At 37.7% G+C, this 26,788-nt stretch overlaps 3 protein-coding genes across 3 annotated transcripts in view; 2 read left to right on the top strand and 1 right to left on the bottom strand.

Moving 5' to 3' along the window:
• The window catches only part of LOC126369663 (abl interactor 2), a 317,799-nt gene that overhangs the window by 229,106 nt on the left and 61,905 nt on the right, over positions 1-26,788 (bottom strand). The window lies entirely within an intron of this gene.
• LOC126369833 (uncharacterized) lies at positions 8,155-10,004 on the top strand. The gene is made up of 2 exons (XM_050014397.1): positions 8,155-9,062; positions 9,995-10,004. The coding sequence occupies exons 1-2, from the start codon at positions 8,155-8,157 to the stop codon at positions 10,002-10,004; spliced, it is 918 nt and encodes a 305-aa protein (XP_049870354.1).
• On the top strand, positions 10,961-26,612 carry LOC126369834 (odorant receptor 19a-like). Its single transcript, XM_050014399.1, has 6 exons — positions 10,961-10,976; positions 11,592-12,519; positions 17,167-17,263; positions 18,769-18,882; positions 25,285-25,440; positions 26,397-26,612. The coding sequence occupies exons 1-6, from the start codon at positions 10,961-10,963 to the stop codon at positions 26,457-26,459; spliced, it is 1,374 nt and encodes a 457-aa protein (XP_049870356.1). The 3' UTR covers positions 26,460-26,612.

Below are 26,788 nucleotides of genomic sequence, written 5' to 3' on the forward strand. Positions count from 1 at the left end.
CACATGCGTCTGAAAATGCATTACAAACAAAATCCCGGTTTGGATCATAAATTATTATTTGTTCAGCGGTGCAGGAAAATATCGTGAGGAAAACTACATTCGAGGAGAATTGGAGATTAGAGAAAAAAAGGTTTTCCTTTCGCGGGTTGGAAGGTCAGACAGGCAGTCGCTTCTATAAAAACCGGACCTGTCAAAACTTCAGGTTAGATAAACGGACGTCGTGAAAAACGGCATAACGCTAGGGAAATGATGATGATAGTTATACGCTTATGCCTTAACCCTCGCCTCATCAGCATGCACGTTGCGTGCGTGTCCACTGACATCCATCACAGCGGACAGGCGGGGCCTACCGCCGTAAATCACGACCAGTAGACTAATTGTTAATGGGTTTTATGGCATGTCGACGCTTTATATGGTGTGACTCGCTACCTGTGGGCGGGGCTAGGGGCGACTAGATGGGATTGTTGTATTGCTGCTGGAGGTTTTAATAATTTAATAATAACCTGGTGAGCACCCTGCGCTCCCCAATTATCCGGCCATGTAGTTAATGCTATTTGCGGCAAATCTACTATACGCAACTACCATACGCAAATCTACAATACATCTGGGGGCCTAACGCTCATCCACTCAAAAATAGTAAAAAAAATATTGTCTCTTCACAAAGGTGACATAAATTATGTAATCTTAACCCGCTATTATTATACTTGTACAAAATTTTTCTGTACCCAAAGGTTACCTGGAAGAAATTGCTGCATGAGCAATAAGGCCGCCTGTTGTGCTTTTTCTGTATATGCTGTCCTTATCTCTGTATTTTGTGTCCATTGTGCTCAATAAAGTATGTTATCTATCTATCTATCTAGGGTAATGATACATAATATTGTGCCTTTGTGAGAGACTGGTGTCCATACTAGGTGTGACCCTGGGTGACAGATCACCAGGCTCCCAACCTCTTACGGAACTTTTAGTTTATAACCTTAGATATATAGGAATGTGAAGCCAAAACAAAAATATCAAATATCAAAATTGAGTGGTACACAAAAGAGGTATGTAAGTAAACGTAAAGATTCTGCGTGTCTTTGAATGTGTGTGTGTGTGTGTGTGTGTGTGTGTGTGTGTGTGTGTGTGTGTGTGTGTGTGTGTGTGAGTGAGTGTGTGTGTGTGTGTGTGTGTGTGTGAGTGAGTGTGTGTGTGTGTGTGAGTGTGTGTGTGTGTGAGAGTGTGTGTGTGTGTGTGTGTGTGCGGTGTATAGCATAAGTAAGTATATTGGTATGAGGCACATACTTACATACCCTTACTTAGGTATCGAATGAGGCCTGCCTTAGATCTCTTTTCAAATACTTACTTATAAGTTGTTTCTGTCGTAAGTCGCGTTGCATCAAAACATCCATGGTAGTATTCATATTGCTATAGGTGGTTGTTATATGTTAGGTATCCCATACCGAAATCAATTGTTTACAAAGCTGACGCCACGTCTAAATCTGTCTGACGTGACGATATACATCAATTAAACATAAAGGACTACTTACAATAAATACTCTTCAGCACTATATGTATATTTAAAGCCCTATTCAAAATTCTAGATTAAGGGCTATGTATACGTTTTTACAATAAAATACCGGATAAATATTAATGTATTTTATGTTTTTTTGGTTATGTTAATGTTGTAAATGTATATGTGTGTTGTAGGTTTTACTTAAATAAACTTTTTTATTATTATTATATTATTTATAATATTTTGAATTTGTCAGAAAAATAAGTTGAAAGCTCATGTGAAGCTTACTTCATGTAAAAAGCTTATTATAAGATTAATGATTACCTAAATGATAAAAATATCTGGTACTAAATGTGTTCCTCTAGTTATTAAATAACTTGTAATGAATACCCTCATTGATTTAAAAGATGTGTTGCTGTTGCAGTTTCTTGTTATTTCTTCGCCTCAGCCATAACACTGCGAAATGACGTAAATTCAAAAATGTTACATTGACCTTCAACAAGTTTATCCATGACAATTACGTTGAATAAATGAATCTTATTTCTGATTTCTGCCCGTTACCGTATTAACGTAGGCTTACAGCCAGGATGTGCGCGACGTTCATCGAAGTTAATGCCAAATTGCCGGATATCGATAATTTTAACCATTCTCCTCGATGCTACAAAAGTAAAGTGCTAAATCATTTTGGTTGTCGTCATAAGGGAGTAAATGCACATTTATAAATTGTGTTAATATTCTGTATATTACGTGTAAGTAAGTATAATTTATTAATTGTATAGTTTAGTTTGTAAATCATAGCTTCTTTGCGGTTTTGCGGTAGGTACTTAAGTGCGTACCAAGGATTTGCAAGGTTTTGGCGGGAAGAAGAGAGGAATGGCGATTACTCCACCGACAAGAGCACAGCTCTTAAATAGAGAGAGAGAGACTTAAGTGCTGTGTACGCAAAGTACGTACATGATTGGCAAGCATATACTTATAGCAAATTATTCATTTTATAATGCTTTTTAAAAAATAACAGTTTTTTTATTCATTTTGTATACCGGCACGCTATGATTGTCGTTTTGACATAATGAAGTCCATCAATTTACTCCGTGTATGAAGTTATAAATTAATACGAAACTTAATGAACATAACAAAGTACAGCTAAGTATTTGCTCCTTTAAAATAATACTTATTAATTAGTTACTTACTGTAGAAGTTGAGAGTAAAAAACAAAGACATGTCGTTAAAAAAAATGCACGTTGTGCGCTGTATATGGATATTGTTTTAAAAATAAAATGACTCGAAACGAATTACTGACAAAATCTTTCCGTTTCAGTTTTGTCAAACAAGAAGTAATTATTTATTATCGGTGCTATGTAGTATGTAGGATACACTGCGGCGAATGCGCACTGGAACTTAATAAATTGATCTACCCGCATCATTGCATCTGCGGTTGTTGGCAGGCATTTCAACATTTTAGACTTTATTTCAACCTTTTATTTTACGTATTTCTCCACACGAACTATTCCGCGATCAAGCGATTGGAATAGCTATCGCAGTCTGTAATCTATAAACACTGTGTATTAGGTTTATTATACAGTGTACTTACTGAAATTTTACTTCAATTTATTCAATTCTATATGACGTCATACAGAAAAAAAACAAATGCGAGTCCGATCCGCGCAGCGAGGATTTCGAGACTTTGACTTTGCCGTTGAATATTCTTTCCATACAAACTATCAATACTCCATACAACCTACTTATTTCGATAAATAGGTCGCGATTTAGTTTGGAGCCCCTTACACCCCCACTAATTGAATTATGAATATATAAATAACACGTTTAAAATCCTTTATAACAACTTATTATAATCAATAAAAGCTGTAAAGATATTGAGATGAAGTTTCATTTTATTTGCTCATAACGTTTTTCCCACAGCGATTCGAGACTTGCCGCCATAGTAAAAGTTGTAGAAAATAAAAAAACCTTTCCAACAACATATCGCTTAACGTTATTGGTCCATAGGCCAAGGTCCATGTAATTTTGCCGGTCCTCCTTTAAATAAGTTTGTAATCACAGAAACATTCGCAAACTTTTGCGGTTGAAATACTATAAGTAGGTACATGTAACTGAGCATACATCGACAGCATAAGTCGCGATTTAGTTAACTAACAGCAAATAAGTTTGTAATCGAAAAAATCATATATTTTAGTGTACCGAACCTCAAAAGGAAAAACGGAACCCTTATAGGATTACTTTGTTGCCAGTCCGTCTGTCCGTCAAGACCTTTTTTTATGATGGAACAAAAAATTACGATTTTCGAATCTTTTTACATACTTACTAACGGCCGCCCGCAACTTCGTCCGCGTGGATTTCGGTTTTCGCGGAAGAATTTCCGATTTTTTTTTAAATGATTAAATTTAGGGTATAGACTCAAAATTTAATAATTTAAAAAAAAACGTATATAACGTAGATCAATCAATACACAGCCCTAATCATAGCCCTGGCTTTTTTGTATGACCATTTAAGATAAACATTTCCATCATATTATCATACATTACATATTATGTGTAACGGTTTTGTCAGCGCATGCCAGAATTGCTCGCAGATGGTAGATTATTGATTGATTGTAGATTATTTTCCTACTTACTTGACACTTATCGTCATATTTTTGACAATTCACACAATACATTATCTTTATAAATTTTGTAGCCTATGTGTTATTCTGATGTATAAGCTACATTACTTATCGTAAAGTTTCATTAAAATCAATTCCGTATTTTTTGCGTCAAAGAGTAACAAACATCCATACTTACAAACTTTCACATTTTTATAATATTAGTAAGATGCTGTAAGCCCCTTCTTGCCAAATTGTATGACTCTAGGTCTATGGAAGTACTCCCTAGGTTTTTGTTCCCCATCATATTAAAAAGGTTACAATCCGTCTCTCGTCCCAGACCATTCACAATAATAATCTACTTGTGTAAGCACTTCTTAAATCAGGCGACCTGCTGTGTGGTAGACCTTATCGCGATCGTACCTGGAGATTATCAAAATGAATTATGCACTAGCACTAATGTGCGCATATTCTTAGCATGATAGGCACGTATAGCGCCAGACAATTTTCAAATAAAATCGCTCGCGTCTTGCATAAAGACTAGACTAGTGTTAAGGGGTATAGTTAGGAATATTTACTTTAGGATCGTACGCTACACAGTAACACAGTCCGATCATGACCTATGCAGGGGTAGTTTTCACTCACGCGAGTCCCTTTCAAACCCATCGTCTACAGGTAATACATAATAATTTCATCCGTAAAGCCACGGGAGCTCTGTGGTTCCCTCGCAATGAAAATCTGAACATTGACCTAGGTCTGCCAACCATTGCCTTATGGCTCAAATTAGCTTCAAAACGTTTTTTCGATTCTGTTCCGCACCACCGAAATCCCCTGGGAAATCAAATCAGTTACTTTTTAGTAAACGTCAAAACACGAAATTACTATTGAATTTGTATGAAAATCCACAAAAAACCGTGATGAAATATCGGACTTATTCAACTGTGTGAAAACTGCATTTAAGACATACTCATTGGTGCAAGTCCGGTATGGGGGTTCGAACCGGCGCTCCCCATTTGAGAAGCAAGCCGACGTACTACAGAACCACAGTGACCTATCGACACACAATCACAGTTTAATAAAAACCGTCTCTTATAGCCCCCGCAAAATTCGTATCCAACTTTATTTCTGTCCAATCAAAATCATATTAAAAAAGAAAACAACTTTAAACTTCTAAATTACTTCGAATTTAGTACAGTTCCTAATTCAAATTATACTTTTTATGACGTGTTTTAATGTAGATTTGCCGCAAATGGCATTAACTACTTGGCCGGATAGAAGTCTACAAATAGTTTCAACGCTAGATGGAAAATCAATCAAGTACTAGTGCCGAAGGTTCGTTAGAGAACGAACTTTTTGATATTGACGTTTTCGCTGGAACAACATTCCATATTTTGCGTTTGTTCATTCGAACGAATTTTTTTTATTATTATTTAGGTTAGGTTAGAACACACAACACATGGGCATGGTTACATGGGCGAATCCAGGGGAGGGTGTCATGGGGGTGATGACCCCCCTCTGGGTCATGGGTGGCCTCTGCAATTTAATTTAATTCTCTACGGAGATAGGTTGTCTGCGACTTGGTGAAGGCTGGATCCGCTCCTGGGTTAGAAGTCAGGACAACATAAAGGAAGTGCAAATCGCGTCACGTAAAAAAAACAGAAGCAAAGCACGGGTCAAATTGATACCCTCCTTCTTTTTTGAAATCGGTTAAAAAGAAAAGTCGTACCGGGAATGTTTCATGCGCGGGAAGTTTTGTTTCATGTCTGTGCGTATTGACCTTAAAACAACAAATGCATTCGAATTGTGCCTTTATTTAAATCATCATCCCCCCCTAGCGTTATCCCGTTTTTCACAGGGTCCGCTTACCTTACCTGAAGATTTGACAGGTCCGGTTTTTTACAGAAGCGACTGCCTGTCTGACCTTCCAACCTGCGAAGGGAAAACCAGCCCAATAAAGGTTAGGTCACATACCTCCAAAAATGCATTTCTCGGGAATGTGGGTTTCCTCACGGTGTTTCCCGATATAGTGCCTTTATTTAAATATCCAAGATGAGAGCATTCCCCTTAAAACAATAAAATGTATAATTTGTATAAATCGTTAACATTGTCCGAAGTCGTACGTAACGACATTTTAATCATTGTCCATAGGATAGCGAGCTATAAAACATCGCTGACCAAAATATTGATGATCACGTCACCAGAACTACCTACCAATCAATCTGACGTCAGGGTCAAAAATAATGCAGTTACATAACATAATGTCAGGGTGTTAGTGACATCGTAACGAATACTACGGTGGATGATTCAGACCATGAGTTAATATTAAGTGGAATTAATCAAGTGAAAATTACACTTGATATCCCTTCTGGTCATCATCCCTTTTTTTTTCTTAGGTTTTGGCTTCGTGCGGCTTGCGCATTTGCCACAAACAAAGTTAGGGAAACGGATCAGTAGGAAAAACAAGGAACGGAATTTGGAAAAGGATCAGAAAGGTGATGGATAAAATAAATATGTCGGGAAATCTATATACTTAAATAATTAGAATAAATAGTCGTTATTACAGTTCTTAGAGAGACCTAAAATTGCAATTGTAAATTATTTGTAAAAAAATAATTTGTTGGGTTGCCAACAATGTATTGAATGTATTGATACTATTATTTTAACCCTTTTATATAATGAACATGATGAAAGTATATAAATGAGCGAATGAACATTCATCGCAAGATGTTACCCATACTTCACCGAACTTCGATACAGTAAGAATTAGATTTGTGTATAAAATATCCGGGGTGTGTAATTATATTATACAATAGTCAATAATACCCGTTCGGGGTTCACACAATAGGCGACCATAAAGTTTTTAATGAGTCTTTTTAGTGTGTTTCCTTTGGGTAGTTAAGCTTATTAAATTAACAGAAATATAATAGATAGAGCAAGTGGCTCAATAATAATTATTTATTTATTTATTAAAGACAACACAGATCCATTTATTTGTAAGTACAATTCACTTAACTTATGTTAGTACTTACCTTATAACTAGAGGGGATTTGTTATATTACTAGAAGGGAATAATTATGTAATTATTATACTTGAAAAACATAATTTAAATAAACGTGTATTTACTATAAAGCTGAAACTACATAATACGTTCACGTTAATAATTTATTATTCCATCCAAATTAACTGATTTCACACCTCATGTGTGATGGTCTGTAATTACCAAGTAACAATTAACTTTCAATAGCAAAAACCCCTTATTTAGATCAATAGTCAACATTAATTTTAAAACGACGTGTGGCGTAAAGCACAACGTAAAAGCGTTTGAAAAATTTTCGAAAATTGAAATTATCGATGATGAAAAATATATTTTCTTCTTTTTGACGTGACTGCAAATGGCATTAACTACTTGGCCGGACTATTGGGGAACGTTGAGGGCTCTTACCCGTTATCAAATTTAAGACCCAGTTGGGCGCGAAATGGTCTGAAAAGATTAATTTGAAAGAATTAATCGAACCTAATAGACCGATAGCGATAAGCGCTGAATGAAAGAAATCGTCGACCACCCTGGCGGAGTCGTTATCGGGGCCGAAGTACTGTAAATCTTTAGATTTAAGTACTTGTAAGTAAATCCCAATATTTATCATGTGGTGGTAGTAAAAGTCCGAATTGTTTTTCAATAAACCTAGTAAGGCAATCTTAGGATTTATCGCTGAGCCATGATATTTTTTAAAAAAGAGATGTTCAGACATGATCCAGTAATTGAGCGTAGGTACGACTCACGATTCGGAAATCCTGTGTTTGATTCCCAGTGGAGATGCGTCTAATAAAAATCACTTTGAGGGATTGTCCATTAAGGTCCGGACAGTGCAGACTGAAATCACCTGATTGCACTTATAATATAACATTTTCCCTTTTAACTTACACCAGCATCACCATAAAGGGCTGCGTTACTTGTTATCATGATTATTTAAACAGATAATTTAGTTTAAATCTCGCCCCACCCTCACGCATAAATGTAAGGAAACCCTTCATTTCCCAATCACTTGCAAGTTACAAAGGCGTCATGGCGAAGTCTCATCGTCCGAGACATTATTTCGGCTTCCACTACCTCCTTATGAGGTTTCTCGGCCTCGGCTGGTGGCATCATCCCGAGAAACGGGACACCAGAAACTTTCCAGGCTGGTATCTGTACTACGCCATCATAACTGAACTGGTATGGGTTGTCGGATTTGTCGGCTTAGAGACAATAGATCCGTTCATTGGCGAAAGGGATCTTGACCAATTCATGTTTAGTCTGTCTTTCGTTATTACCCACGACCTAACATTGATAAAGCTCTACATAATCTTCTTCAGAAACGATGAGATCCAAGAAACTGTGCGGACTTTAGAGATAGACGTACAGGATTACTACCAGAACCATGAGAAAACCCGAAAGACTATCAGACTCTCGAGGATCCTCACAGGATCTTTTATCTTCTTCGGCTGGTTGACTATAGGGAATGCAAGTATATATGGAGCTGTCCAAGATTTCAAATGGAAGAAGACTGTAGCTCTTCTCAATGACAGTTCTTTAGCACCCGACCGTTCTCTTCCCCAGCCTATTTACATACCTTGGAATTATCAGAAAGATTCGTCATTTATACCCACTTTTGCTTTAGAAACCGTTGGTCTTTTGTGGACTGGTCATATTGTGATGACGATAGACACAATGATCGGATCAATTATCCTCCACATGAGCTCTCAATTCTCGATTTTTCAAGAAGCTGTAGTAACTGCTTATGATCGTACTATTGCGCAACTGTACGATCGTATGCCTTATGACGTCGATGGTAATGAATTGCAGTCAGAAAATTTGAATGAATTTGACAAGTATGAGAGAGCTGTAAGAGAAACTTATTCGGAAGAAGAGATTGGAAAAGCGTTGGAGGCTACATTGAGGGATTGCTTTCGCCAACATCAGTTATTGATCAGGTATGTATTTAAACGATTTTTGCACAAGCTGTGTCTAAAGAATATCCTATTTTTTCTACTGCCAATATTATGATAAAAAAAACATGCAGTTCTACCGTCTTATTATTTATTTATTATTTGATTTATTTATTTGTACACAATAGAACACAAAAAGAAACACACAAAGAAATCAGACAGTACAGGTAAGCTTATCTCTAAAAAAGAGATTTCTTCCAGCTGACCTACTACATGATAAGGAGACATGCAGTGTATAATACTACAGATAGACATACCTACATACGCGTACAAATCTTATGAAATTACAAGAACAATTATACTCTTTCTCTTTCCCGCCTTTCCCTTTGCGCCGATTTCAGAATTTAGATTCAAACATTATAGCCAACATAACATTATTTCTTACTGTTTATTAATTAGACAAATTTTAAAGTCGACTTCATTTTCTAAAATATTTTTTTTTATTTTTAACTTTTTAAGTGTAACCTCGAGTAGGTATTAGGTATCACTGAAAATATTATTACGTCAGGAATCATGTACCTTGTACATCCGACACATCCTTGATCGTAACGGCGTCCGTGCTTTAGTGGTATCCATTGGGCTCACGATCCGCAGGTCCCGGGTTCAAATCCCGGTGGGGGCATATCACAAAAAATCACTTTGTGATCCCTAGTTTGGTTAGGACATTACAGGCTGATCTCCTAATTGTACGAAAGTTAGATGACCCGTGCTTTGGAAAGCACGTTAAGCCATTGGTCCCGATTACTACCGAACTGGTGTAAGTTCGTAGTCGTTACATGAGCCATGTCAGGGGCCTTTGGCGGCTCAAAAGTAACCCCGACACCAGGGTTGATGGAGTTGGTAATCAACCTCACAACCCACACGATAGAAGAAGAAAACCTTGATCATTTTCCACTCATACTAAAATGACCTCTCAGCCTCTACTAGTATAGTCGATATTCCTAGTATTTTCAACATTACGCCTTTATTTTAACGTTTTTTTACCATATCATGTTTAAACCAATATTGATGAAACTTGCACTATTCCAAATATTGCAACATGCATACTATACAGACTATTAAATGTCCTCTAACGGCTTCATGTTATTTACTAATACTGATAAAGGGGTTTCCTTCATACAAAAGACATCAACGAGTTAATTCAAAACTACTTGACCGATTTTGATGAAACTATTCCCTAAGAATTATTGCGATATAATTTATAGTTTCTGAGAAATGCGTGGTCTATCATATATATTCATACACCTGCGAATAGAAACCCACATAAACAATGGTGCTAATTCCTGTAAATACCATCTAATTTTATTTTAAGTTATATCTGTCCTTTTCTTATCCGCCGAAAAGGAAAGGGACGGGTAATCGACAAGCATAAAATTTATGGAACACACGTCAATTTTAAGCACAAATCTAAACCAACCGTCTAAAAATTTTACGTCAGTCAATAACCCGACACATTAATTTACTCATTCTTCCTAATATTAAGAGCTGTGAATCATCCGTCCCTTTCCTTTTCGACGGATACGAAAATGACGGATATAACCTAAAATAAAATTAGGCGGTGTCTGCAGGAATCGGGGCCATTATACGAATATTGTGTGATCCCAACTTATGTATAACATACGTACAGTAGTACTAACCTCCTTTTATATTAGAAGTCACACATAAATAGTACTGAATACCAAACTCTTAATACTATTAAATAAAAATCCTTAACAAAACGCCTATCATTAAAACAATAGCAAATACGTACATCCTACCAATCTACGCTTAGTGTATATTAATATGTAGGCGTTGGTGGCAGTCTTTTACTCTCAAACAAGGCTATACTTACGTATCATTCCGTATACGTAGACTTATATACATATAAGCACTCACCAATATCAATGTCTCCAGAGACTAGTGCAAACATAAAAGGAAAAGGGTGCCTGTCGCTGTTCTTTGAGCAACTTTTATATTATTTTTAGTAGATATTTGGTCAACATACAGTTTAGTTATGTTTCGGATATTACAAATAAAACAAGGACTTGAATTGATTTCGTTTTATGTTTACTTAATTAGGAAAGCATAAATTACGTTTGTTGTACTCATCATCATTAATTTGTCGGTGTAGCATTCTCCATTCATGTCTATCAAAGGCCAATTCTTTTAAGACACGACGTTCACCTTTTTTTTAATCTGTTCCGTGTAAGCTCTTCTTGATCTTCCCCTTCCTCTTTTTCGTGTACAACACACGTCCGAAATCTCTTGTTCGCTCAGCCTAGCTACAAGTAATCAAAAGACAACTTGTAGCTACTTTTGATAATGCCTAGCACTTCGAAACTCAAAATTACTGGAATTCATTTTTTTTCGAATGGAACCAACTGCAAGCAACCGCTTTTACCTTACACCTGATATTAATAAAGGGTTGTTACTTGTCAATTAAGTTGTCATCATGATTATTTTAGAAGATCACTTACATCTTACCCCACACTTACCTTTAAGCCAATAAAGGGAAACCAATCATTTCGCAATCAGAGTCGTCAGTTATAAGCGACATGGATCAGTCCGAACGGCCGAGACATTATTTTGGATTCCACTTCCTCCTTATGAGGGTACTTGGATTAGGCTGGTGGCATCATCCAGAAGAAGGAGACAATAGAAACTTCCCAGGGTTGTATCTGTACTATGCTATAACCACCGGACTGGTTTGGGTCGTCGGATTTGTCGGCTTGGAGACAATAGACCCATTTATTGGAGAAAGAGATCTTGACCAATTCATGTTCAGTCTATCCTTCGTCATCACCCATGACCTGACCATGATCAAACTGTACCTGTTCTTCTTCAGAAACGTTGACTTGCAAGATGTAGCGCGTATTTTAGAAGTAGACTTGCAGAGTTTTTACCAGAACCATGAGAAGACCCGTGCAACGATCAGGATGACGAGAATCCTTACAGGCTCTTTCATCTTCTTCGGATGGGTGACTATTGGAAACGCAAGCCTTTATGGAGCTGTCCAGGATATCAAGTGGAGAAAAGAAGTAGCTCTTCTTAATGACAGCTCTTCATTCCCCTTCAGGTCTCTTCCCCAACCTATTTATATACCCTGGAACTACCAGCAGGATACACCGTATATTATCACCTTTGCCTTAGAAACAGTGGGTCTTTTGTGGACTGGTCATATTGTAATGGGTATAGACACTCTGATTGGGGCGATCATTCTTCACATGAGCTCGCAATTCTCAGTATTCCAAGAAGCAGTATTAACTGCTTATGATCGTACTATTAGGCAACTGTACGAACGTATCCCTCTAGATCTCGAAGTAAATCAGATAGACTCTAAAGACGCGAAAGATTTGGACAAGTATGAAGAAATAGTAAAAGAAACTTACTCAGAAGAGGAGATTGGCAAAGCATTAGAGACTATTCTGAGGGATTGCTTTCGTCAACATCAGCTACTGATCAGGTAAGTATAACATAACATAAGTTCACGACAATATCCCAATTTATTCAGAGGAACATCCATCGCAAGATGACCTTAATATCCCACCTCACCGAGCTTTCTGTTATACCAACGTGATAGATGGTGAGCCGTATCGCGCTCTATAATGGTCGAGCCAGTTGTGTTAGTGAAAACTGCTCTTAAAATAAATTGATATCTCATTGGGATCCGCATACCCGAGAAATACTTTTCGGACTTATGTGACCTAACCTGTATTGACCTGACTTTTTCTTCGCGCGTTGGCAGGTCATACAGGCAAAAAACCGGACCCTTCCAATATTTTGGTAATATGAGTGGACTCCACGAGAAAAGGGGATATAACGGGATAAAGGGAGATCATGGGTTTTCACAAATATACTGCAATTACTAATGCGCAATTAACCGAGTTATGAAACTCTGAAGGAAGAGAGTTGGGTACTCTGATGAAGGAAGGTAAAGAGATTACCCCATAACCTCTTGCAGCCGATATTGGGTTTGGATTTTAAAAGGACATTCGGTCTTACGTCTTTAAAGGGATTAGGTACTTACGTATTTATAATTCCGCAGTGACCATCACCATCTCCCTAGCAGTATCCCGTTTTTCTTAGGGTCCGCTTACCTAACCTGAAGATTTGACAGATCCGGTTTTGTACAGAAGCGACTGCCTGTCTGACCTTTCAACCCGCGAAGGGAAAACCAGCCCAAACTGGGCTGGTAACCAGCTTACTGGGCTGGTACGCTGGTAATAACCAGTCCAGTTTGGGCTGGTTACTTAATACAGGTAAAATTCGTTTAGGTATAATTCCGCAGTGAAAAAGAGAATATCATAAATCAGGGTTGTTTGCAGGATTCGCCCATTTGGAGTTAAATTTTAATTAAATTTAAATCGGGCTACAGCGCGCTGCCTCTGAAGACTAATTTGATAGTTAATAAAATGCACCGACTTTTTGCTCGCGTTTGTAAAATCACAATAAGATCTCGTTGCGAATTGGATTTCAGGATTGGAGTGAACTGACCTATTAGTGCATTCATCGGGTTTGTTTTACTTTTAGAATAAGTAATTCAATTATAAAATCAATTTGTAAGAAACAAACAAATGGTTAAAAAGGTCATATTGAAGGAATTCACCTAAAAGCAATGTAACATTTGTTGCGCACTTAGGTACTTTTATATGGAACCGCGCAGAAATAGATGTATACTCTGTTAATAATATAAACAAAGCATTGGTTCTGTAAATAGGCACAGTAAAAAACTTAATACAAATCCTAGCCAAATCCGAAAAATCTCATTTCCTCTCGCTACATCCATAGTGAAGTGCGTCGGCGTATAGGACTTGTTGGCAAGCATACGCGGAGTATGGCCAGTGCCTGCTAAATTGCCATAAAGCGATGCGAATGAACCGAGTGGCGCCAGGGCGAGCCAAGTAGCTAGGAATAAAGTAGGGGTATCTGGCTCAAGTCGGGATGGGAAATTATATCCCGTAGTTGCATTCAGCGCCGCATTTAAGCTTAGCTTACAAAGACTACAGGCCTAGTGCCCTCCACACAAAGCTCATTACAACTGGATTCTTGCTATGCCACGAATTTGCTATGCACAATTGATTCTGATTTTAAAAATAGGTATATAAAAATAACTACCCCGGGCTAAGAAAGAAACAATTGATACAGATTTTAAAAATACGCACAATTGATTCTGATTTTAAAAATTTATAAAAAATCTACCCCTAAACAATTATCAGAATCGGAGCTGTCCCTGGCAAATTAGATCTTAGTTAGTATGCGACTTTATTACAACACTAGTAAAAAAATTAGGTACCTAGTTGAAAAAAGTGGAACCTTAATTTCTTACCAATTTGTAAATTAAAGTCGGGGAAAATTGTATGAGTAATTAATTGCCTTGTTAAAGAAATCCGTTCCATTCGTAAGCGGTAGTAGTACCCTAAGTAAGTAGGTATATAGTTATTTTGTAACCCTTTTCTGACTGGCTATGCAGTCTTATTCAGGTCATTCAAGTTTATTATGCCATAAACATTAACTAAAGAATGTAGCTATCATTAATGACCCGTTCTGGTAATAAACCCGTAAAAATGAATTTATGAACCCGTGCTCGACTCGTGCAAATATATCCATATTACAATTATGAACTTTTAGGTTACAACCCGTGACTTTTTCCGTATAGACTTGGGTTAACGCGCGCGGCACTTTTCCATCCCCTTAGGGTGTGATTTGCGGGATAAAAGCATGAAAAAGTAACAGACAGACAGAGTTACTTTCACATTTATAATATTAGTGTAAAAGTGGAGTACTGAACTACGGTGAAATTATGTATTCCATTTTGTACAAAATAATCTTGTTATTCAAATTGTATTTTATCGTAGGAAAAGAATACCACAAGTCTTACAAGTTTTATTTCATTACTTATCAATAAATAAGTAACAATAGTTAATATTAACTCTAATCATCATCATCAGCCCATTAACGTCCCCACTGCTGGGGCACGGGCCTTCCCTATGGATGGATAGGGAGATCGGGCCTTAAACCATCACGCGGGCCCAGTACGGATTGGTGGTTATTAACGACTGCTAATGCAGCCGGGACCAACGGCTTAACGTGCCTTCCGAAGCACGGAGGAGCTCGAGATGAAAACTTTTTTTTGTGGTCACCCATCCTATGACCGGCCTTTGCGAAAGTTGCTTAACTTCAACAATCGCAGACCGAGCGCGTTTACCGCTGCGCCACCGAGCTCCTCGACTCCTTAACTCTAATAAAAGCTTGTTATTTATATATATATATATATATATATATATATATATATATATATATATATATATATATATATATATATATATATATATATATATATATATATATATACATATATACGTGCTTCGGAAGGCACTAGCCAAAACACCTCCACCAACCCGTACTGAAGCCGAGTGGTGGAGTATGCTCCATACCCCCTCCGATTGATTGCTGGCAGGCCTGTGCTTAGCAGTGGGAAGTACCTATATGGGTTAGTTATTTATGTCATGTTTCTAGGTAAGTACTTATATGTAAGTACGTGCGTCCTACATGATGCGTTCCATACTACTTTTATTGGGAGACACAAAAGCCTTTTGATAATCCACTCATGCTATCAAACCAAAATCTTAATGAAAAACCTGACGTGTATTGCCACTCTTAGAAGTAGATTTTAACCTAAGTACCTGCTTATAGATTTATAGTTCGTTTCGTTCGCTGTGTGTGATAGAGTTGAGCCGCGGAAAAAATATCAATTTCACAGATCACAGTCAATATGAAAGTACGCAACTGGCAAGGGGACTGTAGCAATATCAGCGGATTACGAAACCAAATATTGTCGCTGGCTGCTTTTTTGTGCCTTTACGAACATAATCTGCATTTCATATTCACCAGGAGTTTTGTAAATAAGTCGGCAAGTAGGAGATAGAGTGGTGTTATCTGAGGGGTAAGAAATGATAGGGGCAGAAGGGGAAAGGTGGACGTTGGTTTTAAAGTCTGAGCTGTCTTTTATATAAGTAATAAAGACTTTTATTATTTGAAATAAGAATATTTTTTGTTATTATATTATTCGATGCATTGAAATGTGTTTCGGATGTATGTGACCTAACCTGTATTGGATTGATTTCCCTTCGCGGGTTAGAAGGTCAGAAAGGCAATGTACTAAAGGTTAGTATCCTGTATCGCAATTTAGTATTTTCGCGATGTTAACACATCGCAAGAAGATACATCGAAGCATAGTGTATCGATGATTTATTTCTTCGCTGTAACGTGCATAGCAGTGATGAACATTAGCACTGAAGATCATTGCAGTTTTGTTTATCGCCTTTAGGTATTATACTCCATTGACTTGTATACAGTACGCCAATGAAGTTATGACTAACACACGGCGTGAGCGCCGTTCGTACGCGCGATACCAAATAAACTTTAAGTACGTAACCTACCTATAATATTTGAAAAGTCATGTTTCGAGGCAAACGTCGTGAGGAAACCCAGAAAGAGAAATGTGTTTTCGGAGACAAGTGGCTAACCTAATCTTCGTCTGGTTTTCTCTTCGAGTTGGAAGAGCAGACAGGCAGTTGTTTCTGTAAAAAAAAAAACAAATCTTTCATCAGGTTAGATAAGCGTACTGATAAAAAAGGTATCATCATCAGCCCATTAACGTCCCCACTGCTGGGGCATGGTCCTTCCCTATGGATGGATAGGGAGATCGGGCCTTAAACCATCACGCGGGCCCAGTGCGGATTGATGGTTATTAACGTCTGCTAATGCAGCCGGGACCAACGGCTTAACGTGCCTTCCGAAGCACGGAGGATCTCGAGATGAAAACTTTTTTTTTTGTGGTCACCCATCCTATGACCGGCCTTTGCGAAAGTTGCTTAACTTCAACAATCGCAGACCGAGCGCGTTTACCGCTGCGCCACCGAGCTCAAAAAAAAAATAGGTATATTTTTTTACAAAATAAATGACGTAGGTAACCTATCGATTCTGTCCATCTCAATAGGACAAATATCCTTTCTGTTTTTCATTACACTTGAGTGTAATAAATTTTATTGTATTGTACTGCAAACTGCTCGGTCAGACGGCAATGCAATAAAAATGTTTTATCTTCCAGCTGTGTCCAGAAGTTCGGCAGAACATACGCTTATGGATTTATGACTCAATTGCTGTCTAGTATGGCGGCTATTTGCGTTGTAATGGTGCAAGTTTCGGTAAGATAAGAAATATAATAATAACAATTCATTTCAGACTTCCAAAAATCCTTGAGATTGAGAATCCATGAGCCATATCAGGGGCCAATCGTTCGCAACTTGGCTTAAGAATCTGAGGCTTACAATTTGGCGATTAGTGTTTAATAATAATAATAACGACCTCCGTGGTCTAGTGGTTAGAGCGTTAGGCTCACGATCTGGAGGTCCGGGTTCGATTCCCGATGGGGACATTGTTGAAATCACTTTGCGAGACTGTCCTTTGTTTGGTAAGGACTTTCCAGGCTTGAATCACCTGATTGTCCGAAAAAGTAAGATGATTCCGTGCTTCGGAGGGCACGTTAAGCCGTTGGTTCCGGCTATTAGCCGTAAAAACACCTCCACCAACCCGCAGTGGAGCAGCGTGGTGGAGTATGCTCCCCATACCCCCTCCGGTTGATTGAGGGGAGGCCTGTGCCCAGCAGTGGGTCGTATATAGGCAGTTTATGTTAATAATAATAAAGCAGAGGTAGGGAAATACCAGCGGTTTTGTGATCATTATGCCGAAGGCCAATGATGATGCGTAGTAATTCATGTATTTGAGACCTTCATCATCATCATCACCAGCCCATTAACGTCTCCACTGCTGGGGCACGGGCCTTCCCTATGGATGGCTAGGGAGATCGGGCCTTAAACCACCACGCGGGCCCAGTGCGAGACCTTATGCTCACATAAAAAAAACAACATTCAGCCGTCGCAGCCAAAATTAAGAAAAAAAATAAGCTTAACATTCGCCACAATGCGATGCGATCGCCAAACGACGAAAATAAACTGTAGTGTCAAAGTCCGAATTTTAATAATACTTTTGTTATTGTTTGCTTCTTTGGATTGGAACACAAACACAACAAAACAAATACTACACAACATACGCCCGTAATCCCTTATGGGGTGGGCAGAGCCACAAGTAATCAGAACGGTACTTCCACTTTTGATATTACGTTCTAAGAATAAGTCGAAGTAAAAGTGAGGTTATAAAGTCAATTAGAGCATTCATCTAAACAATAATATTGCTATTTGATAGAAATCAGAAATATTTTGTAGACATATTACGCACTTACAAAAGTAAGAGCGCAAATGTCAAATTGCAATATTGCTTTATACCTAGATGAATTGCTTCGATGTGGCTTTATAGACCGTCGTCAATTAACAGTCTATCGTACCTGTTAGACGCAATCCCTTTGTCGCTTCTAACGGGATGTCCGAGAAGACAAGCATCTGAACGCGAAGTTACATGACATAAATTCACGACTATACCCCAATTGGGGTAGTCAGAGTTACATAAAAAGATGAACTAAGTACCCACATCTCACCGTGTTTTCTGTTAGACCAACGGGATAGATGGTGAGCCGTATCGCCGTCTATAAAAATCGAACTAACTGTGTTAGTGTGTGCACTGTGTGAACACGAAGTTGTCCATAGAAGAAACTCTAGATTGTAACAAAAAAATAAATAAAAAAATACTGTTACAGCAAGACGCATCCAGTTTTAAGTCGGTTCGACTTGTGACGTCACTTTCCTTCTTCGTCGCTATGACTTTGCAGCTGGTTCTACAGTGCTTTACTGCCAACGAACTTACTATTCAGGTAAGTACTTATGTTTAAATAAAATAAAAACCAATCCACAGTGGTACATCCTCCTGGTAACTGAGGGGGCGGCCAGTGCCCAGTGGGACGTATATCTTTAATAACAAGCAAGGACATTTATGTTTTTATAGCACTTCGTCTTCTTATCGTGTAGGCTGTAAGGTGGATGACCAACCTCATCTACCCTGGTGTCAGCGTTATTATTGAGCCACCAAAGGCCCTTGACTCAAGTAACGACTACGTACTAACATCAGTAAGTAGTAACCGGACCAACGGCTTAACGTGCCTTCCGAAGCACGGACCATCTTACTTCTGGACAATCAGGTGATCAGCCTGTAATGTATTTATCATGTTATGCGTAAAGTAAACGTCCTATGCAGTTATTTGGGATGATGAGATGACAACCCAAGTAGCAACCGATTGTCTTAAAAGAGAATTGTAGATATCTTGAAGGCAAGTAGACTAAATCAAACCCTTGTCTTGGATAAGTCTTATAGGTCTCCAAGATATCCCTCAAGATATCTTGAAGATACAGTTTAGTAAAAGTGGGCACATACTTTAACTCTTATACAAGACAGACTTAAGACAACGTTAAGTCAGACTTAAACCCTACTTTAGACAATGTTCTTGCATATTCTAAACTTAGAATTCTTGTAGTATCACTTAATACCAAGAATGTATACTTGAAGATATCTACAATACTTAGTTAAGACTATAGGATTGAATTGCACTGAGTCAATTGTAACTTAACGAAGTAAAACTTCAGGTCATACTAAAACGATTTTTACTTCACGCGTCTTTATTTTAGAATATAATGGCGAACATTTATATTAACACAAGAAATGAAGTCTGTAAGAAAATGGCGTCTAAAATATTTGTTAAGTTGTTTTAACAAAAGGTTATTCTGCCGTTTCACATACAGGAAATTATAAACGCATGATTGTTTCTCGTGTAAAATCGATAGAAAGTGTTAAAAAACAGAAGGGCCTTTAATATACCAGAAAAATAATAATAAAATTTGGATTGATTATTCAGCAAATAAAAAAAATGGTGACATATAGTATAGAGAAATTCATTTTCTATTAATATGTGACAGCTGAACGCAGTAATTGTTACTACAACAGAAATATATATTAATTTACTTCAGTTTTTGACGATAATATTGTCAAAAATATATTACATGTTTTCTTCCTGTAAGTGCAAAATGGCGTTAAGTAATATTTTTCTAAATGAAGTAAGACTTTAGAAACAATTGATTTCGTAAGAATCAGTTTAGAAAAGTAAAGTCAAGTTGCACTTCATCAAGTACTAGTTAAGATAAATTTTACTTCAATTGTCTAGGAGTATACCAACTTAAGACAAAAAGTATTTAGTGAATTCCTACTTAAAACTCTTATATCTAAAGTGATCCTCTATTTTGATTTAGTAAAGTAATGTCGTAAAATCATGTTTGTTTATTCTGTGCTAGAATCATCTATGTAACAAGTAACAATTAAAATCGAACAAGCTTAAAACCTATGGAAAGTATGTTTGTTTGAGAGGTAAGTTTTTCGACTCGTGGAAGATAAAAAAATATTGTTATGCTGAGTTCTTACTTGGATAGGAATGTGATTTACTTAATTATTTAATATTTATCACAATTGGAACTAACAAACATAAACTCAATTTGCTAATGAGTCTCCGCGCATACATTCTCATAGGTACCTACATGGTTCACTGACGCAAAGTAGGTACGATCACCGCGCTTCTAATTGCCAACGGAAACAATGTGATTATTGTAAAAATTAACGAGTATCCGTTGAATATTGTATATACGAAGAACCCTTGCAATTTGATTAACGTCGTGTGTGTGCGCGGTAGTTTCTAATCCCACCTAAAACATTATTGTTAAAAAAGGCGGCCAAATTCCCGATGTCTTTATCAAGCTAAAAAAATAAAGGAATCGAATCTAATGCCCACTTTAAATGCATTTAACCATACACAAAACTTAAAATAGATAATAATATGTTTTGTTTATGATTGTCAATAAAGCTTAGTTAAAAATAGGTACATTTTTAAAATTATTAAAAGAAAGAAAGAATGAAAGAAGAAAGAAAAGTATCTAGACACGCGGTAGCATGTCAAGCCAAGTTCAAGAAATAGAACTGGCGAGCCGCACCGTGTGTATTATTACACGAACCATTTGGAGCCACTTTTGACCCCCTCATAAATCAAAAACTATTTCACAAAAACGTATCAAATTTGGCTCATATATTGAGACTTGTAAGATACATATAAGTGTTCTGAATTTCATAAGCTTATCTCAAACGGTTATTTAGATATTAATGTCCAAAATCCTCATTTTTATCATTGACTGACTGACTGACTCATTTTTATCAAAACTCTAACCCAGTTCCAGATGACCTAGAGAGTTAAAATTTGGTATGCAGATAGGTAATTAGATGAATATAAAGGAAAAAATAAAAAAACTGGCAACTTTTTAATAATTAGATTCTATCATGAACGCTTAACATAAATACCTAATTAGTGCCTGTACCTAACTATAGATGTAAGAATCAGTAAGTAATCAAAACTCATGACAGCCGGTCTTTTTGTGGTAGGTATGTAGATTAACATAACATACAATCACGCCCTGTCGGGGTAGGCAGAGCACTAAGTGATCATAAAACCACTTGATGCCACATTCGACAAGTACTTTAAGGGTAGGTAAGCAAGTTGGAACATGTGTTTAGCGGTGATAGGTTGTCAGCTTTTCGCCCACGATACAACACAACTCTCATCCATTTTACTGGCATATATTTTTTTTTTACTTAACGTGAATCTTAAACGAGTTTAATAGGTATTCAAATGTTTTATACCTATAAAGTCGACTTTTAGTTTTGAATTTGTCCTTTTAAAAGGACCCACGCGTTACGAAGATATGTACTTACCTACTGAACAAACTCCTGCTCAGGTTCCCGAGGGTGTACTAGGAGAGGCACTAATTGAAACAATATGTACTCTGTTCCACAGTGAAATGTATTTTTAAAATTTAAACAGCTTGACCCTATTAAATGGTCGAAGAATCTTAACACCGCGATGTAGGAAATGCATCAAACGGTACAGCGACATCTAGCGGATAACTTAGAAACTAAAATCTCGCAAGTGTAGATGGTACAAAGAACTTATAATTACTTAACACTATGTACATTTCCACCCACCAAGGACAAGATTTAGAATTGTCCTTTACAAGAGCTGCCACCCACCGTGACAGGTTATAACATTACTACAAAACAATTAAGAAGGAAAACAACAGTAATATAATATTATCAGCCAAATGATTGACTGGTTCAAAAAAAAACAAACGGATAAACTAAAACTAACCGATGTTTACTTATAAGCTATAATTATGTATAATCTAATGCATGCATGACATCTACTTGGCAATTGGTAAAATACATAACTTGGACACTGGTCTTTTTATAATTCCATTTTTGGTTTTTAAAGTGACAACTCGCACAATTTTGTCAGAACCTGGATGTGTATTAATAATTTTGCCGAAAAGCCAACGGCATGGTGGTAACCCATCCTCCTTAACAACCACTATGTCATTGATGCCGACCTGCGCTTGCTGAGTTGACCATCTATATCTGTGTAAAAACTTTACTAAATATTCTTTTGACCATTGCTGCCAAAACTCTTGCAACATCCGTTGTGTGTGTTGCTATCTTCTTAGCGAGCTAACGTTGGAAGATTGGTAGTCACGATCAGGTGCCGCTACCAGCGGTTCCCCAATCAAGAAATGTCCTGGAGTCAACACAGTGATGTTTTCTGAATCGTTGGTGATCACGGACAGCGGTCGAGAATTGAGGCACGCCTCCACTTGAGCCAAAACAGTGGCCATTTCCTCATAGGTTAAAGTGGAGTTCCCTATAATCCTCTTTAAATGATATTTCACCGACTTCACTCCGGCCTCCCACAAACCGCCAAAGTTCGGAGAGTGAGGAGGTATGAAGTGCCATGTGCAGCCATTTGTTGCAACAGCCTCTGCAACTTCAGTGAGCATAGATTTAAGTTCTGCAGCGACAAGTTTCTTTAGGTCACTGGCAGCACCAACGAAATTCGTGCCATTGTCGCTCCATATGTGAGCGCAATGTCCCCGCCTAGCAGTAAAACGTTTGAAAGCCTGTAAAAACCCTTCAGATGTCAGGTCAGTCACGACTTCCAAATGCAGGGCCCGTGTTGACATGCAAACAAATAGACAAATATATCCTTTGTGACATTTGTGTCCACGGCCTTTTGTTGTTCGTATTTGGATTGGACCTGCGTAGTCTACGCCACTGCATTTAAACGCTCGAGTTGGTGTGACTCTAGCGGTTGGTAATTGACCCATGAGCTGATTGCTAGTCATAGCTGTGTTCTTCGCGCATATCACGCATTTGCGGTAGTGCGACTTCACCAATTGCTTAGCGCCTACTATCCAATATTTGGATTGGATGTAATTTAAAGTTAATTGTGGACCACCATGAAGAGTTTGTCTATGAGCATCCGCAATCACTAGATTGGTTAAATGAGACTGTTTAGGCAGTAAAATTGGATGTTTTCATGATATTAACCATTGCTTTGGTTACTATGTTTTTGTCTCCACCTAACCCCGTTACGTGACTCGATATCGGAGTTTTCTTTAAACCTAAGTACTGGACTGTGGACTCGGTTACAAAAGATGACTGAGAGCCCTGATCTAACAGAGCCCGAATCGTATGACCTTCTCCGTTTCTCGACATGGCCTTGACTAGAGCCGTAGCTAGCAAAACCTGATTATATACCCTTCCTGTCGAGAGACAAGAGACTAATGGTGCTGAGTTTTCTGAAGTTAAATCTTCAGAAGAATTAGCAACACACACATTAGATGTACTCGCTTGAGTATCATTATTAACAGTAGTACTACCCTTGGGATGTAAGAGCGAATGGTGTTTACGTTTGCAAACACGACATTTGGTATTAATTGTACAAACTTTGGCAGAGTGATTTCTTTGTAAGCAATTGACATCTAGCGGATAACTTAGAAACTAAAATCTCGCAAGTGTAGATGGTACAAAGAACTTATAATTACTTAACACTATGTACACCTACAATAAGACAGACCTTAGGCTACAATATATTATCTTATGTTATAAGAAGATATGAATGTTATACTGTTACTTATAAATAAATTTCAGGACTGACCATTGAACTTGGCACCCATTTAGATCTCACTTCTTTTGTCGTTGAAGTCAACAACCAAAGCATTTATCATAATATTGAACTTGGCTCTCATTTCACATTTATGTTTTTGATTGGATTTATTTATTATTAGACTAATAGGTACCTAATTTTATATTTGAACTTAGCAGGTTTTAATATAAAAACCGATTTTTCATGGTGTAGTGTTGCCGTGCGCTTAGACTAGGTTAGACTAGCTTAGTCATTTTTGAGAAGATTTGTGCGAGACGTAGGTACCTGGGCCGCCACACGCTGGATCGGATTTGAAAAACAGGAACTTACGATTTTTTTGCCAAAATTAAATGATTGTGTTATACCAATCGATATAAAAAAAATGATGGCAATGAAGAAGATATCGCATCGCTAACAAAAACAGTGGGATGTGCATTATCACAGGTTAATTTTCTGTATTTAATATTCTGCCTTCGAAAACCACCAGATCCTTTTATTATTTGGACTTCATCCGTCTTTCTGCTTGCTTCTATTTCGATTTTATCGTCCATTGAATAGACTTTTCTTATGTTTTACTTATTGTAGTCAAAAACGAATAAAACAGTCTTGTATAGGAGCAACAAATAATAAAAATTGCCTTAAGTATATCTAGGCAATCAATTTTTACTTTACAAGACTAAACTGATACTTCACTAAATCAATTTAGTGTTAAGTGAGCCTTTAAATAATCTGAGTAAAGTAAAAAAATACTTGTAGACTTAACAGTAGGCTGAGATAAGACTAAATAGTTTTGTGAATACTTAACTTGGTTTTGTGTATTCTAAGTTATCTAAAGTAGGATTTGTTGAAAACTATATAGTATTAAAGAAGGAAATGAATTTATGAAGTCCTAGTAAGTCCTATTTGATTTGGATAAATCTCACTTTAGCTAAAGTTTAGACATATATGACTTAACCACAATTCTTGATTGCTACTTGGGAAATTTGTCACCAAAGGTGCGGCTCATAGTGATCATCATCACCATTCTCTTGCCCTTATCCTACTTAAGAACGTACCTTTGACGTGACTTATTGTATATTTGCCGCAAATGGCATTAACTACTTGACACCCGGAAAAGACGTACCGATTAAGTGGCTTTATGGGGTATGTTATTTCTGTGTGTGTGTGTATAGATATGAAATGTGTGTGTGTTTGAATATGACTCCGCAGGCCGGTCGTGTAGCCAACGCAGTGATGGAGAGCAAGTGGGAGCGCATGCCGGTGCGCCTGCGCAGGATGTTGCTGTTAATGATGATCCGAGCGCAACGGCCGCTCGTGCTCAGCGCCGCCGGGTTCGCTAACATGGACAACGCCTGCTTCCTAGCGGTACTTCTAGTTTATGAAATCTACAAACATGGCTCATTACCTTACGAATTCATTAATAGTCCTCAAAATCCGCGAGTTTCTCTACTAACTAATTAATAACTAACGTACAGTATAACCACCTCCGTTAAATTCGGAAGTAAGAAGGTAATTAACGAAATGATCTCTCAAAGACTTGTCGAATGTGTTCACCTCGAGGAATAGGAATCTTGGAGTTTCTATGAACCTGAAACCCTATTGTAGACCTTCACCTCGCCTTTAACCCTAAAAGGGTAAGCAGAGATTATAGTACACCCACGCCAGCTTTGTTTAAGTCCCATGTAATAGGGGGCGAGCCTATACTGCCATTAACCGTCTACAAATTCTAGAAACCACGTGATTTCAATTATCTATGATCCAAACTGATTAAGGAGCTCGGTGGCGCAGCGGTAAACGCGCTCGGTCTGCGATTGTTGAAGTTAAGCAACTTTCGCAAAGGCCGGTCATAGGATGGGTGACCACAAAAAAAAAGCTTTCATCTCGAGTTCATCCGTGCTTCAGAAGGCACTTTAAGCCGTTGGTCCCGGCTGCATTAGCAGTCGTTAATGACCATCAATCCGCACTGGGCCCGCGTGATGGTTTAAGGCCGGATCTCCCTATCCATCCATAGGGAAGGCCCGTGCCCCAGCAGTGGGGACGTTAATGGGCTGGTGATGATGATGATCCAAACATGAATTCAAAGTCATAAAGTCGAATTCAGTGGTTTAGAGCCCGAGCCGGGGTTCGAACCAGGAACATTACTATGTAAGTCACACGTTCTCCGAACAAGGCTATCACAGGTTTTATCGCGAGAGAACTTTAAGGTCCTAAGACCAAATGTCCTTTTAAAGTCTAAACCCCATTGATTACTATTGTGTCTGGAAATTTCGGCCTTAGGAGGATAAGAAATAATAGTCGAGAATCTCATTTCATTGTTGCAGATTATGAAAGCAGCCTATTCATACTACGCAGTTCTCAGTCAGAAACAAGACTCCACTCATTAGGAAAAATAAGAAAATACAACAAAATTTCTACGATTGTAGTACCATTTATTGTTTATAATAATACCCACAAGTCCGTAGCTCTTACAAAAGCAATAGATGATCAATTTCCTAAGTAGGAGCCAACATCATTACTTTTTTACTCACTAGATGGCGTAAGTGGGACGTGAGGTCTGACAATCCAACAATAAAGTTGTCATATTTCATCAAAAAAATACACAAAAAAACATTATTTCTAGGTATATGTCACATAATTTAACATGTTCACTGTGTAAGAACCACCTATGAGGCAATAAATTTAAAACTCATACGTTCATGTCCCATGTAGGGTA

Source organism: Pectinophora gossypiella, chromosome 9 (assembly GCF_024362695.1).
Source record: "Pectinophora gossypiella chromosome 9, ilPecGoss1.1, whole genome shotgun sequence".
In the NCBI taxonomy this organism is placed as follows: domain Eukaryota; kingdom Metazoa; phylum Arthropoda; class Insecta; order Lepidoptera; family Gelechiidae; genus Pectinophora; species Pectinophora gossypiella.